Here is a 15,002-nt window from a genome sequence, read left to right on the forward strand (position 1 = left end):
GAGGTTGGTCGGCTGTAACTTAAAGGTACAGCACTAAAGTGTTTGGTAAACACTGGCTGCTGTAGCTTTTAAATTATATTGATATAATTTTTCACTTGTATAATGAAAAATCTATTATATCTTTAATAATTTCATCAAAATTATTATTTAAAATTTATATTTACTATATATTACTAACTTTTATTTAATACTTACAGTTTTTTTTTACTGTAGCACCTCAATCTCAAACGCACCCTTAGTCCATCAATTGCAAATAGTTAATAATGCTGACTGCTTTTACAACTCATATTCACATCTCTAATTCTCTTCCGTGAAATTTGGTTGGGAATGGAAATTAAGAGGAGAAAGACACTTTCTGTTTGCAAGGTTTTCTTACTTCCGTTGTCGTGATAAATACGTGCTTTATTAACAACGGACTCAAGGTTGTGACAAGAAGTTTCATACTATCGCTTTTATATTACAAGGCATTTAGCTTCACATCAAAGAGACAATGATGTAAAATAGTTGTAGCTTGTCTTTATTCAAGAAAAGTTCACGTGTTTCCGATTCAGTAATTTCCTAACTTGCTTACAGTTGAGATTCCATAAGTGAATGGTTGGTAATCAGATATCATACTTGTTTTATTTTTCCATAGCAGACTTTTATTTTTCCGTTTGTGGCGATAAGTGCTCTATTAATAATGGACTCAAGGTCGACTGAGGATAATAATTCAATAAATAAACAGATAAATAAATAAATTCAGGTCTTGAGGTCAACTGTGCAAAAATCTAAGTCTTTCTATTACTTACCTTGAATTTTCTTCCTGAGACGTGATATAACTCTTTCTTCTGTACTGCCGCTAAAACAACTGACCTAAACTATATACTCACACTATTCCACTAGAAATGGGTTTCCAGTTTTCCTGGTCAGGACTGCCTTTAATTTCTCTACTGTGTTTCCTATCAGTACTAGTTGTTGACAAGATTCAACCATCTTTAGCCAATCCTGAGTTGTACAAATTTTGCAGTCTTCAATTCGGCTGTGGGAAGATAAAAGCCGGTTATCCCTTCTGGGGAGGTGAGCGCCCTAAGTTTTGCGGCCACCCTATCTTTGAGCTCAAGTGTGAGAATGAAACGACTACCATGAAGCTTGCTGATGTAACATACCGTGTGTTAAATGTCAATCCGAAAGAGCAAGTCATCAAGCTTGCAAGACAGGAATACTTTGAAGGGTTATGTCCGCAGAGTAACGCTACCATCGATACATCACTTTTTGACATCTCAGATGGGTACGAGATGTTTAACTTGATTTATAGTTGCCCGATGTATCCTGGAAGTTTCACTTGCAATATGAAGGATGTCAACAATTACCTGGATGGCTTCGTACAATTCACAGGCGGTTTTCTGTTTCTTCGGGATTGTAATACCACTGTTACTGTTCCGTTTTCTAAAGCTTTGTTAGCAGCCAAAAGGGGTAAATCGATCCTACAAAGAGCCCTGGAAGAAGGATTTGAGATGAAGTGGAAGCCGTTCGGTTGTGAGGAGAGTTGCAGCAATTGTGCTTTTGATTTGGTTTTACATAAAGGAATTTGCTACTGCCCCGGTGGCCAGTTTAATATCTCATCTTCTGGATGTCCATCACCATCAGCCGCCTCAAATTCAGAAGGTACGCTAGCTTGCTCCTCAGCTTTTAGTTGTTATGCAAAAATCAGTACCAAACATCAACTAATTCAATTACATTAGCTAGTAGATGTTCGGCAATCGGAAATTAAAAAATCATGCGTTTGATGAAATGCATACATCAGAAAATATTATAACTTGTTTGTATAGAGAATAAGTTAGGCCGTTCTTTTCGATCGATGTCACTGTTAATACATAGGGAATGGTTTCATAGAATGCACGCATCAGAAATTAGAAATTTAACTTTATTTTGTATACAGAATAAGTTGGGCCGTCAATTTCGATGTCTCTAATCCTCAATATGGTATTCCTCTTGTTAAAGATTTTTCAATCCGATGACATTTGTTATACATACGGAATGGATAAGTTTGGCGGGTCTTTGCGAATAATGCAATTTTTTTCTTTCTTTTTTGACTATGAATAATGCGAAATTAGGCCAATAATAAACATCTTTATTTATATATAACTCATTTTTAGCTCGATTTAACTTAGAAGGCCATCAGCAGCGGCGATTCCATTCAATAACATACATATATATATCTGATCACTAGTTGAATTTTAATTCTTAAATGATATTAGGATCTTGTTCTCTGTTTTTCGAAGGCAATACTTTCTCGTATTGTAGATGCCTTAAAACGCATAGACATAACTGTTTTGGACATAGCCTCATTGCACATGGACATTGGCACATTTTGGTGGTTGAAATATCTGAACAACATGAAATTTACTCCCCCTGCTATGGAATTGTAAGGACGAGATCGTTTGCTTCAAATGGGAGTTAGAAGGTTGCTTATAAGTATCCAATTAGACATTTATTCTCTTGTTATTTATTTATCCGAACTGACAGTTTTGGATGTCATGACCACTGCAGGGAATACTGCAGGGAACAAGATAACAATTGGAGTAGGTAATATTTGTGTATCTGACAGCTTGTTTTCCGTGTCAGTAGCATTGTCAACTATTGCTTTGTAGGGATTTTTGTAGGACAGTTCTATCAACATTATTCAGTCACAACTGTGAATGCAGGAATTGCAGTGGCGGGTATAGTAGTTATCCTGGCTATTCTTCTTATAGTTGGTCTTCGACGACTTCGGAATAATAAAACAGAGAATGATCGCAGCGCAGAGGCAGCTTTTTTTAGGAATTACGTATCTCTTGCTCCAAAGAGATATAATTATTCTGATCTAAAGAGGATTACGAAATCATTCAGCGACAAACTTGGTCAAGGGGGCTATGGTGATGTTTACAAAGGAAAGTTACCTGATGGTCGTCTTGTAGCAGTGAAGGTCTTGAAGGAATCCAAAGGTAACGGGGAGGAATTCATCAACGAGGTTGCCAGCATTAGCAGAACATCGCATGTTAGCATTGTTACCTTTCTGGGATTTTGTTATGAGAAGAAGAAAAGAGCTCTAATCTATGAATTCATGCCTAATGGCTCTCTGGATCAGTTTACATACGATCAAGAATCTTCAAATGGAAACCGCACGTTGGAATGGAGAACAGTGTATCAAATTGCAGGTGGTATTGCCAGAGGACTAGAGTATTTGCATAGAGGTTGTAACGTAAGGATTGTGCATTTTGACATTAAACCTCACAACATTCTTTTAGATGAAGACTTCTGTCCGAAAATATCTGATTTTGGGCTGGCTAAACAATCCCAAGACAAAAAGAGTACCATCTCAATGCTGCATGCAAGAGGCACCATAGGGTATATTGCACCAGAAGTATTCTGCCGAAGTTTTGGAGGAGCTTCTCACAAGTCCGATGTATATAGCTATGGAATGATGATTCTTGAAATGGCAGTAGGAAGAAAGAATGCGGATGTCAAAGCATCTCGCAGCAGTGATATATATTTTCCAAATTCAATATACAAGCATATTGAACTAGGGAACGATTTTCAACTTGATGGGGTTGTTACCGAAGAGGAAAAAGAGTTGGTGAAAAAGATGATCTTAGTGAGCTTGTGGTGCATTCAAACCAATCCATCCGACAGACCATCAATGCACAAGGTTTTGGAGATGTTGGAAGGTCGCACAGGAGACTTGCAAATTCCTCCAAAGCCTTCTCTGGCTTTGCCAAAAAAATCAGCCATACAGTCTTCTCGGACATCATCATCAACAGGGATCGAGGAAGTCATGGGTGAAATGTATTAATCAAGCTTGTACGACAGTCTATCCCAGCAATGAGCTAAGCGCAGCTGCTAATTTTAACTAGTTAAATTTGTGTTCGATGATTAATACATGAAGAGAATGCTCGTAAGTTATAAGCCAATTTGATAAATCAAGTTTGTATACAAATTGAGCCTTAAATTTGTGTTCGATGATTAATACGACTGCCCGCCGGCTCAGAATGAGATTTCTGCAATGCTGCTCCCTTATCAATTTAACTGCAGCTTAAATGAAACAATGACGAACAATTACCATTTCACATGGAACTCCAGTATCACTCCTACTACAGCAGCCATTTTACCTTACTTGGAAAGTTGGGGTGAGAGCGTTGTAATTCCAGTATGGCAATCAACAGCTCGAGCCCTGTTGACAAGTCCGAATTCAATAACTCTCTCTGAAGCTCTTAATTTTGGTTTTGGGTTGAAATGGAATGCTAATAATAGCTTGTGTGATCAATGTGAGCGTTCTCAAGGGGTGTGCGGACATGACGACGGCACGATGCAGTTCATTTGTTATTGCCCTGAGCACCCTTATCCCTTCACTTCTCCACCGAACCAATCGCCTACAGGTTTGTCCAAATCCGATCTCTATGTTATGTTGTTGCAGAAATTCTAGGATGGTATTGTTTGGTTTTTTATTTCCTTTTCAACTTTTTTTTTTTTTTAATAAAAACTACTGAGGAGACAGGGTGATCTTTGGTTTATCTTACTTCTGTCACTTCTAAAGGAAGTCGGAGGAAAAGTTCACCATTAATTTCATGGGACCCCTATGTTGCCCTATCTTTTGGGTTGTCCGCTTATCAATTTTCTCTTTTTCACACTGCACGTTCTTGACTTTGTACAGGTCTCAGAATAAAAGTACAAGTAAATGAGGGGAATTAGATTTCGTCGTTAAATCTCCATAGATTTTTAGGTTGTATTTCTAATGTATGTATTTAAAATCCCAGTAGCTCCTAGATTATAATATACTATTACATAGATTGTAGCTACTCAAGAAAATATATCAGAAATTTTAGGGGTTAATGGACAAATTTGAAATCAAATATTATATATTACCTTTCTTATTTTATTATTATGTTCATTAATAATGTCTCTTAAGTTGTTATATGGGGTTGAGTGTAGACTTCTCCTTTCATTAGTGGGTAGAGAATTTATTTTCCAGTTGTGTCATTGTCGAATATATAAATTTTAACACTCAGTTATGTAAATTTGGTATTGCAGGATCGCTCAATCTCAACTTGCCCAAAAAAGTTGCCATAGGTAATATGATCTTCAAATAATTATAAATTGGTAAATTATATCTGCATTATCTTTATTTCGTCATACGTATATCTAATCACTTCAAAATTTAAACATATTTTTTACACCACATTTGTTTTTAAGTTTGTATCAATAAACCACTTTAACACTATAAAATGATCATTTTACCTCTAAATAAATTAAAAGACCATTTTATTTAATAAATTTTTAAAAAATAAAAAATTATAATTACAAGAATACCCAGAATTTAATAAAATAAATAATTATCAAATCCAATATATTAATTTTTTATAATTATAATTTCATTTAAAAATTATCAAGTTAATTTTTTGTAATTATAATTTCATTTAATTTGTATAGGGAAGTTTCTCAATATTAATTATAGAGAAATTTACAATAATTATAAGGATCTTTTCTCCTCATATTATTTTTTGTAAACCTCTCTATACTTAATTTAATTACAAAAATTAAATGAAATTATAATTATAGGATGTTAATTTTTTAAAATTATAATTTTATTTAAAAATTATCATCTTATATTTTGAGATTTATTCGTTTTATTGAATTTAGGGGTATTCTTGCAATTATAAATTTTTTATTTTTTAAAATCTTATAAAATAAAATAATTTTTTTAAGTCATTTAGGGGTAAAATTGTTATTTTTATTGTCAAAATGGTTGATTGATATAAATTTAAAAATAAAAATGGTGCAAAGAATATGTCAAAATTTGAAATAGTTATTAGATGTACATATGACAAAACAAAGGTAATTCAGAGATAATTTACCTTATAAATTTCTCCTAATTTTTCTAATAGGCCTAATATGTTTTTTGAAATTAGCCGAAATAATTTCATGCATCATTTGTAAAAACACATTTCTCATAAGTCATGACGTCACTTTGAATACAGGGGTTTTGTCAGGTGTTGTTGGGATTGGGGTAATCTCTGTTCTCTTTTATATGCACGGGAAACCCATTTTCTTTTTGAAGAAACAAATGCAGAATGATCAAGATGTCGACGCAGTAATAAGAAAGTACGGCTCTCTAGCTCCGAAAGGTTACAACTACTCTGATGTAAAGAAAATGACCAACTCGTTCAGTGATAAAGTAAGACAAGGAGGATACGGAGTTGTGTACAGAGGAAAGCTACACGAAGGTCGCGTTGCTGCAGTAAAAGTCCTTAGCGAATCCAAGGGGAATAGAGAAGAGTTCATCAATGAAGTTGCTTGCATCAGTGGTACTTCCCATGTCAACATAGTCACTCCCCTTGGTTTTTGCTGTGAAGGACTAGTCTATGAGTTTATGCCCAATGGATCTCTTCATAAATTCATATACGATAAAGGATCTATGAGCACCAAAAATAACCGCCTGGAATGGACAACACTAAGCGAGACTGTGGTTGGTGTTGCTCGAGGGTTTGAGTGCTTGATCGCGGTTGCAACACTGGGATTGTGCATTTCGACATAAAGCCTTGCAACATTCTCTTACATGAAGACTTCTGTCCGAAAATTTCTGATTTTGGTCTGGCTAAACTGTAAAAAGAAAGAAAGTATAATCTCAATGCTGGATGCAAGAGGGACTGTTAGATATATTGCTCCAGAAGTATTTTGCAGAAATTTTGGAGGAATTTCTCACAAATCCGATGTCTATGGCTTTGGAATGACGGTTCTTGAATTGGTTGGAGTAAGAAATAATACTGCTAGTGGAGTAACACACACCAGCAGTACTGAAATGTACTTTCCAGATTGGTTTTATAAGCTACTTGAACCGGGAGAGGATCTAAAACATCATGGTCTCGTAACCGAAGAAGAAGAAGTGATCGTGAGAAAGATGATTATAGTGAGCTTGTGTTGCATACAGACCAATCCATCAGATAGACCATCAATGAATAAGGCTGTAGAGATGCTGGAAGGTGGCCTTGAAGCTTTGCAAGTTCCTCCGAAGCCCTTCTTGAAATCATCATTCACAAGATCAATTCGACATTCTTCCATGACAACAACTCCTCCGTCATAGAATTCCATCACAAACTCTCTTATTGTCTTTGAAACTTAGAAGTTTGATGTTCTATCATTGGGTTCAATTTGTAAGATTTAATTCCATGGGTAAGAAGTAATTTGTTTTAGATAATCTTGGGTTCGAGTTTCCATGAATACGTGAATTAATAATTAAAAATAAAATAAAAATGTAAGATCGTTTTTTAATAATTAAAAACAAAAAACAAATAAGATCTTTTAGACTGGCACAAAGAATTTTGTATTAGATCCAATTATCATTGGGTTAAAGGAGTTTTGGTTTATAATAAATGTCCATGTTCTATTTAAAAATTTACAAATTAAAAAAAGAGTCCTCTGAAGTTTCATTGAGCAAGAAATTATTTGTTCATAATTTTAGTCAATTTGAAATAATTTTTTTTAATTAAAAGATTGCAACGCCACCTATTAGGAAGCAAAGTATTCCATCTTATGCCTCTTGAGTTGCTTTCCTTTCTATTACTTTCTTTGCGTGCTTGCAATTGGCCAATTGAGATTTTTTTTTTTTTTTTTAACTGTGTATTTGGTCTTCCAAGGAAAATGCTTAGTGGCTAGAATCGCGAGAGAAGGGTGAGGGAAACGGCTGCTTGTTTCTCCCTCCACTATCACACGCATTTATAGACAAAAAAATTAATAAAAAATTTCAGCACTAAGAAAACATAAATAAAGTAAAAAGTTTTGGCAACCTGTGGGAATAATAATATTTGTGGCGCCATTATACTTAGAAACGAAAAGCTTCCCTTTTTTTTTAAGCTTTTTGACTCATTTTGATTACCCAAATCTCTCCCTTCTCTTCAGGGTAATTCCCTGCATTTCTTCTTCCTCTGTTTACACTCTCCTTATTATTTTTGGTAGATTTGTCATTGTTTTATATTAATGCGTGCAAAATTTCTATTTTTGTGGATTTTGTGTTTCTTTTACAATCTTGCTTATTTGCTCTTCCGAATGGATGAACAAAATATTATTTGGGGGAAATAACCAATTTTTTCCCTGGGGGGGGGGGGGGGGGGGGAGCTAACTCGATGTTTTGAGAATAAAGAACCTCTGTTTCTATTATTTACATTAAACAGAAAAAGGCTTAAGCTTTTATGAATAAAAATTCTTACTTTTACAATGTACTTACTCTTTGTGACGGTATTCTTCTGCTTTGATTTTACTTTGGAAGAAAGCCTGAGATCAGTGATGTCAATTAGCACAAGTAGAAAATGATAATCTAATGTTTTATGTGTCTTTCTTTCATAGTACATGGAAACTATGTATGAGTTCATGAGTGAGAGAGAAATCATGAAATAATAACTTGGGCGATGACCGTGTTGTTGTCGGCGGTCGTGTCGTCGTCGGCAGTGGTACTGTTGAGAGAAGGAAGAAAATGGCGAGGACGGAGGGGAGTGGGGTGAGAGTGGATTAGCTGATATAGTTTTCAATTTCTCAGCATTTTTCTATTATCTTTTATTAAATTTTTTAATTGTTTTTTTCTTTCTTTAGAAGGGCGCATGATAGTGCCGCCGTTTCTCTCGCCCTTCTCTCACCTTTCTAGCCGCCTGTCACGACTCTTTCTCCAATTGAGATTCAAGAGAATGGCTTTAAGACTTTTTTTAAAAATAGTTATTTAATACAAGATAAAAATTTTTAATTAAAAGATTCCAACGCCACCTATTAGTAAACAAAAAATTCCATCTTGCGCGTCAAGAGTTGCTTTCCTCTCTATTACTTTATTTGCGTTCTTGCAATTGGCCAATTGACATTTTTTTCCTTTTTCTTTTTTCTCTTTTTTTTTTTTTTGGTGCATCCGCCAATTGAGATTCAAGAGATGGGCTTTAATTAAAATTTTAAGAAAAAAATCAGTTATTTAATACAAGATAAATTTAACGTGAATGGAAATACATAAGCGTGCTAAAACTAAAGTCGCTAGGGTATTTGGGTCATGATGCAAAATGATTGCTGGTCAAATTTATAGCCGTCGAAAATTTGAAAATTTGACAAGTTCAACTCTGACGCTACTAATACAAACTACCCACCCAAATTGCCCCCCGCCCACCCGTATTCTTGGGTCAACCATGCCAAAATTAAGTCTTTGTATTACTTTCCATGAATTTTCCTCTTGAGAAGTGATGCAACTCTTTCCTACATACTTCTATCACAAAGAACGAGAAATTAAAACAATTCGTTTCTTCTAAATTATATATCCAATTACTTGCAAGTGTCTCATGCTCTTTCGAAATGGGACTCCATCCCCATCTTGGTCCAAGCATGATCGGCTTGTTTTTCTTCGTCATAAATATCATTTTCGTCCGTGTTCCAACTCCTGTGTCCGCCGATTATGAGGAGCATAAAAACTGCAGCGCCCCGTTTCGTTGTGCTAACAGAGACGATATTGGTTATCCTTTCTGGGGAGGAAACCGTTCAGAATATTGTGGCTACCCGGGATTTGAGTTGAATTGCGAGGAAGATGTTCCCGAGATTAACATCTTAAACATTACTTACAAAGTCCTGAAATTCGATAAAGCAACGCGGATAATCACTGTTGCTAGAGAAGATTACTGGGACAAATACTGTCCATCAAACTTGGTCGATACTGCTCTAGATTTCTCTCTTTTTGATTATGCTCCCGGCACAGACAACTTGACTCTGTACTACAGCTGCCCCGCCAACTTTATGAATGGTATGTCAGTGCTGTCGTTGCTGGGTCCCTATAAGTTTCGTTGCAACTCAGATGAATCAAACGCCGACGATAACTACTTTTACTCATGGGATGTCGATAGTGTCTTCAATAAGACCTTCACTGATGCCGTGAAAGCTTACTTCGGTAGTTGTGCGAAGAGCGTTCTACTGCCTCTGCAGCAACCAACAGTTGAGTCTTTGGTGAAAAATCCGGCTTCGGAAAATCTGACTAGAGCTCTTCAGGAAGGTTTTGGGCTGCAATGGTTTCCAAATAATAATCTCTGCGAAAAGTGTCAACAATCAAAAGGAGAGTGTGGGTATTCTGCAAGGACTGGTCAATTCAATTGTTATTGCCCTGATAAAGCTTATACCGATTCCTGTCCACCCCAAGAAGGTACGTCCCTTTTCCTGATTGTTCTGTTAGCATCTCAGTAAGGATTCCGTCCATTAGGTTCCAGATTAGTTAGTTTTCGTAAGAGGATTGGGCTGTTGTTAAGAGTCCACTTAGGGTCGAGTTGGATGCTCTGTCTCCCCGGAACAGAGACCCGTAAATTTAGATGATCACAAAAACTTGAATCTTGAAACAGTTCTCTTCATCCAACAACAATGACATGATAAGAGTCGACGCTTATAGGGTCGATTTGCCATGAAATCGAATCAGTAGTCGTCAATTTAAGCGTCTTGTTGATACTAAAGAGGTATACCTCCAGAAGGAAATAACCAGGTTCTAAGCCATCAGTTCTCGGAAGATTGTTTTCTTATTGTCTAGCAGGCTGGAGTATTTCTTCTTGAACAGGGACCCAAAATTTTTCTGAACAGTTACTTTCAACTCGTTTCAGGACTCGGTATAATATTCCTCAAACTGAAATAGTTTTCTATAATTTCCCTCAAACTGAAACAATTTTCTTCCTTCCAACATGCACACAATTAAATTCATTTTTCTGTTTGAACATATAATATTAGAGGGAGCAAACCTATTGGATCCATTGTTCAAAAGTCTTAGCAACCTAATGTCATGGAAAGACTTTCCTTTGGTGACATTCATACTGTGCATGCAACAGGTACCAGTCAGGTTTAGTAAAAAAAAATTTCATAAACAAACCAGGTCATGTGGATATATTTCCTGCAATCACACATCCTAAAACATATTCAACACTTCCTTTCAGTCAATTTGTTAATTGAAATATGGAATATCAAGGGAATCATCAAGATCATTTGCTTTTGTTTATATGCACCATTATTTCTCTTTATTCATTAGTCATTATGAGATGCTCACAGTTGTTCCTGGTTGCCCATCATCTACATCTTTTTCTGGACACTTCAGATGCTCTATAGATGGTATCAATTATGAGAATGTCTTCATATTAGTATGAGCTAATGCTTCAGGAGCATGTAATGCTAGTGTGACTTTTACGGTTCCTAAAAGTGTACTTCCTATAGTATTAGGGAATTGCTTGGTCTTGAAACAAGTACTCCAGTTGAAATGGGAGGTAAGTGGATGGCATGCGATAAGTGCACCCAAGCTGGTTGAAGGTGTCAAACAATTCGTCACTACAAAGAGGAACTCACTAACTAGCAGAGCTGCACAGGTAAGTTACACAACTATTCAAGCTTCGATTGGGGCCCATTCGCTGACGTCACATCCCTGACCACCATTGTTCAGCAGCTCTTTTGAGGCTCCAAGAGCTTTGCAATTGCCTGAACCTCTGCACTACAGCCTCTTTTTTTTCCCTCTCTTTCCGTTTCCTCTTTGATTTAACGAGTGGCTCGAGCATTTTTAACTGATTGTAATGTTAACTTCATATGTCACCATCATGAGAAAGAGTAAAGATGCCAAAATTTTTCTGCCAAACCACCGGAGACAAACATAAAATTTAGTATAAGCAGTCATTTTTTAAAATGTGTATTTGTACAGAGTCCTCGAAAATGTTAGTGAACATAAGTGATTAACAGCTGAATTACAAACAACAATATATTTTGTAAAATATGGACGTCCCTATCTGATGAGCTACAAAAGTATGCAAGTCTCTAATGCCGTTCAAATTAGAGGGTAAAGAGCTATATTCATCAAGACCATTTTATGACAGTTTATTGACAATGGAGCTAGAGAAAAGCTGTTGACGCTTTGTTTATGCTGCAGGATCATTCTTTAACAAGAGAAAGAAGACTTCCTTTGGTAATTTCTACATCTGATAGCTTGTTTTCACATCAGCAGCAGCATTTTCAACAATTCTTTCAAGGGATGATTGTACAACAGATCTATCACTATTATTCAGTTCTATTTTTGAATGCAGGAATTGGGGCTGGTGTGGTGGGGATAATAGTGATTCTGGTTATTCTTCTTTTGGTCGGCCTACGACATATTCGGAAGAAGAAAACAGAGAATGATCAGAATGTCTTTGGCTTCGGAAGATTTCGGAAGAAGAAAACAGAGAATGAGAATGCGGAAGCAGCTTTCATTAGGAATTACGTATCTCTTGCACCTAAGAGATATAATTATTCTGATGTTAAGAGGATGACGAACTCATTCAGTAATAAACTTGGTCAAGGAGGCTTTGGTAGTGTTTACAAAGGAAAGTTACCTGATGGTCGTCTTGTGGCGGTGAAGGTCTTAAAGAACTCCAAAGTTAATGGGGAGGAATTCATCAATGAGGTGGCCAGCATGAGTAGAACGTCGCATGTTAACGTTGTTAGCTTTCTGGGATTTTGTTATGAGAAGAAGAAAAGAGCTCTAATCTATGAATTCATGCCTAATGGCTCTCTGGATCAGTTTATATATGATGAAGAATCTTCAAATATAAACCGCAAGTTGGAATGGAGAACAATGTGCCAAATTGCGGTCGGCATTGCCAGAGGACTGGAGTACTTGCATCGAGGCTGTAACATAAGGATTGTACACTTTGACATAAAACCTCACAACATTCTGTTAGGTGAAGACTTCTGTCCGAAAATATCTGATTTTGGGCTGGCTAAGCTATCCGAAAAGAAAGAGAGTTTCATATCAATGTTGGGTGCAAGAGGAACTATAGGGTATATTGCACCGGAAGTATTCTGCAGAAACTTTGGAGGAGTTTCTCACAAGTCCGATGTATATAGCTATGGAATGATGATTCTTGAAATGGTTGTGGGAAGAAAGAATGCTGAAGTCAAAGTGTCTCTTAGCAGTGAAATATATTTTCCCAATTCGATTTACAAGCATATTGAACCAGGGAATGAATTTCAACTTGCTGGGGTTGTCACCGAAGAAGAAAAAGAGATGGCCAAAAAGATGATCTTAGTGAGCTTGTGGTGCATTCAAACTAATCCATCTGACAGACCTTCAATGCACAAGGTTTTGGAGATGTTGGAAGGTCGCACAGAAGACTTGCAAATTCCTCCAAAGCCTTCACTGTCTTCGCCAAGAAGATCAGCCCAACAGTTATCTCTGGCCAGTTTATTGGTTGATTAATTTCCAAGTTTATTGTTAAGAAAAATAGTGATTTCATTCAGTTGAGTTTGAACAAAAATTTGATTCAATTAGAACACCGTAAGATCAAGCTTTATAATTCAAGGATAGATGCGAGACTTCACTGACCTAAATGAAATAAAGAAATCAGCAAATCAGATCAAGAAACAAAGAACCAACACGAGGCAATTATGGTGGTTGAAGCAAAAATGGTGTGCATCCACTAGTGCTTCTGCAACAACAAGATACATATTTGCAAGAATGAAGAATAGATTGTATAGAGGAAATCTTTAACAGATTTTCCACTCGATCTCTCTTCATCAGCGTAAATCAGATCATCGAGGTGAACGGCGCCAAAAAAAAAAAAAGCTGTTTTCACAGCTAATTGAACAGCCTTGACTTTAATCGCTTCACGTGACTAGCACGTGTAAATTACAGCTCAAAACACTGCGTTTCACCTCTGATTTGGATAAATTTGATGACTAAAAATCTCAAATCAACTGTGGTCAACCAACCACTTTAGAAGTGGTAGTAGTAGCTCAAAGGCCAAAATTGCTAGACAGCAATGGCAAATGGAGCCATAATTGTCATGAAAATTTTGTCAAACATTTGACAATAGATCACTCAGTTTTCACATAGCAGACTATTACTTGCACAAATTCAAAAATATGGAAGCACGCGTGCTAAAACTTCAAACAAGTTTTATTCCTTGATTTGTTGCCGTCTCTGAATTTTCTTTCTCTTATATTCCTTCTATTTGTAGTTCTTATCAAGATCCGTCCAACCTCAACGAATTCCGATATTGTCCGGAAGTTGTAGTATTCCGTTCCGTTGTGAGAAGATCACAACCAGCTATCCATTTTCGGGAGGCGAAAGAGAGTATGCTTGCGGCCATCCTAGCTTAAACCTCAATTGTGAGAATGATACAGCTGCCCCAGTGATTGGTGGTTCAAAACCAGTGGCGGGCCTACACGTGGGCTAGCCCAGTTTGGTTAATAAAAAACCGTTTATACCTCTTACTGTTTTATCAATTTAGTAAAATAATAGAATTTTTATTTTATTTTCATATATATCCCTAATTCAACTGCCCTTGTGTTTTCATCAATTTAGTATAATAATAGAGTTTTTATTTTATTTACTAAATATGTCTCCAATTTAATTATATTATTTTCAATTGAAATTAGTGACTTATTTTATAAAATAATTAAATTATATGTTTATTGATTAGATTGAAAACATTAGGGAGTTAAAATTTTATTACTGCTTTAATTTATTTTAAAAAACTTCTAATTGAAAAAAAATATGTCAATGTAATATAACATCATCACTAGTATTAAAAGTACTTACAGAAACAACATATAGTAACAATTATCAATATTTTCATAAAAAAAATTATGTGAATTTTCATATTTTATTTATTAGTTATATTAACTAAGAGGACAAGTTAGAAAATAAAATTTGAGTATTTTACGGAGCTTTTGATAAAAGAATCATCAATATCTAGTTCTTTAAAGAGAGACAGAGGACCTCACGAAGAAACAATTGCACCCAAATACCTTTTTGCTGAATTAAGTTTAGTTTATTATTGAAACTTTTGACTAATAATACGTTTATGATTTGAAATGATGAATAAATTTTAATTGTTTAATATATTAAGTCTGGTAATTTAGTACTTCACTTTAAACATAAAAGTTTTACTTGTAATTTTTAATTGATTGCAATTATATGTATTGATTTATTTTAATTTGAAATTCTTAATTGATTTTTTAATCTTTATAAAATT

General features: G+C 35.5%; 2 protein-coding genes, 1 long non-coding RNA gene and 1 pseudogene across 3 annotated transcripts; all 4 read left to right on the forward strand.

The window, feature by feature from the left end:
- The first annotated feature begins 700 nt into the window (after nucleotides 1-700).
- On the forward strand, nucleotides 701-3,844 carry LOC112095419 (LEAF RUST 10 DISEASE-RESISTANCE LOCUS RECEPTOR-LIKE PROTEIN KINASE-like 2.4). The gene is made up of 3 exons (XM_024182645.1): nucleotides 701-1,644; nucleotides 2,506-2,565; nucleotides 2,685-3,844. The coding sequence occupies exons 1-3, from the start codon at nucleotides 885-887 to the stop codon at nucleotides 3,809-3,811; spliced, it is 1,947 nt and encodes a 648-aa protein (XP_024038413.1). The 5' UTR covers nucleotides 701-884; the 3' UTR covers nucleotides 3,812-3,844.
- Nucleotides 1,394-2,706, forward strand: LOC18040071. Its single transcript, XR_002904958.1, has 3 exons — nucleotides 1,394-1,644; nucleotides 2,530-2,565; nucleotides 2,685-2,706. It is a non-coding gene; the product is annotated as an uncharacterized LOC18040071 (long non-coding RNA).
- Nucleotides 3,845-4,063: 219 nt separating the features above from the next.
- Nucleotides 4,064-7,096, forward strand: LOC18040072 (annotated as a pseudogene).
- A 2,176-nt stretch (nucleotides 7,097-9,272) lies between these two features.
- On the forward strand, nucleotides 9,273-13,367 carry LOC18038134 (LEAF RUST 10 DISEASE-RESISTANCE LOCUS RECEPTOR-LIKE PROTEIN KINASE-like 2.1). Its single transcript, XM_006430673.2, has 3 exons — nucleotides 9,273-10,168; nucleotides 11,915-11,950; nucleotides 12,069-13,367. Exons 1-3 carry the CDS (start codon nucleotides 9,334-9,336, stop codon nucleotides 13,220-13,222), a joined length of 2,025 nt encoding a protein of 674 aa, XP_006430736.1. The 5' UTR covers nucleotides 9,273-9,333; the 3' UTR covers nucleotides 13,223-13,367.
- The last annotated feature ends 1,635 nt before the right edge of the window (nucleotides 13,368-15,002 follow it).

The sequence above is a fragment of the Citrus clementina genome, unplaced genomic scaffold (assembly GCF_000493195.1).
Source record: "Citrus clementina cultivar Clemenules unplaced genomic scaffold, Citrus_clementina_v1.0 scaffold_6, whole genome shotgun sequence".
NCBI classification, from domain to species: domain Eukaryota; kingdom Viridiplantae; phylum Streptophyta; class Magnoliopsida; order Sapindales; family Rutaceae; genus Citrus; species Citrus x clementina.

Excerpts from the sequence above, each read along its gene's own strand:
- LOC18038134 (XM_006430673.2), top strand. The coding sequence starts at position 9,334 with ATGGGACTCCATCCCCATCTTGGTCCAAGCATGATCGGCTTGTTTTTC. Across the intron at positions 10,169-11,914 it reads TTCCTGTCCACCCCAAGAAG|GATCATTCTTTAACAAGAGA; the intron begins GTACGTCCCTTT and ends TTTATGCTGCAG. Across the intron at positions 11,951-12,068 it reads GAGAAAGAAGACTTCCTTTG|GAATTGGGGCTGGTGTGGTG; the intron begins GTAATTTCTACA and ends TTTTGAATGCAG.
- LOC112095419 (XM_024182645.1), top strand. The coding sequence starts at position 885 with ATGGGTTTCCAGTTTTCCTGGTCAGGACTGCCTTTAATTTCTCTACTG. Across the intron at positions 1,645-2,505 it reads AGCCGCCTCAAATTCAGAAG|TTTTGGATGTCATGACCACT; the intron begins GTACGCTAGCTT and ends CCGAACTGACAG. Across the intron at positions 2,566-2,684 it reads CAAGATAACAATTGGAGTAG|GAATTGCAGTGGCGGGTATA; the intron begins GTAATATTTGTG and ends CTGTGAATGCAG.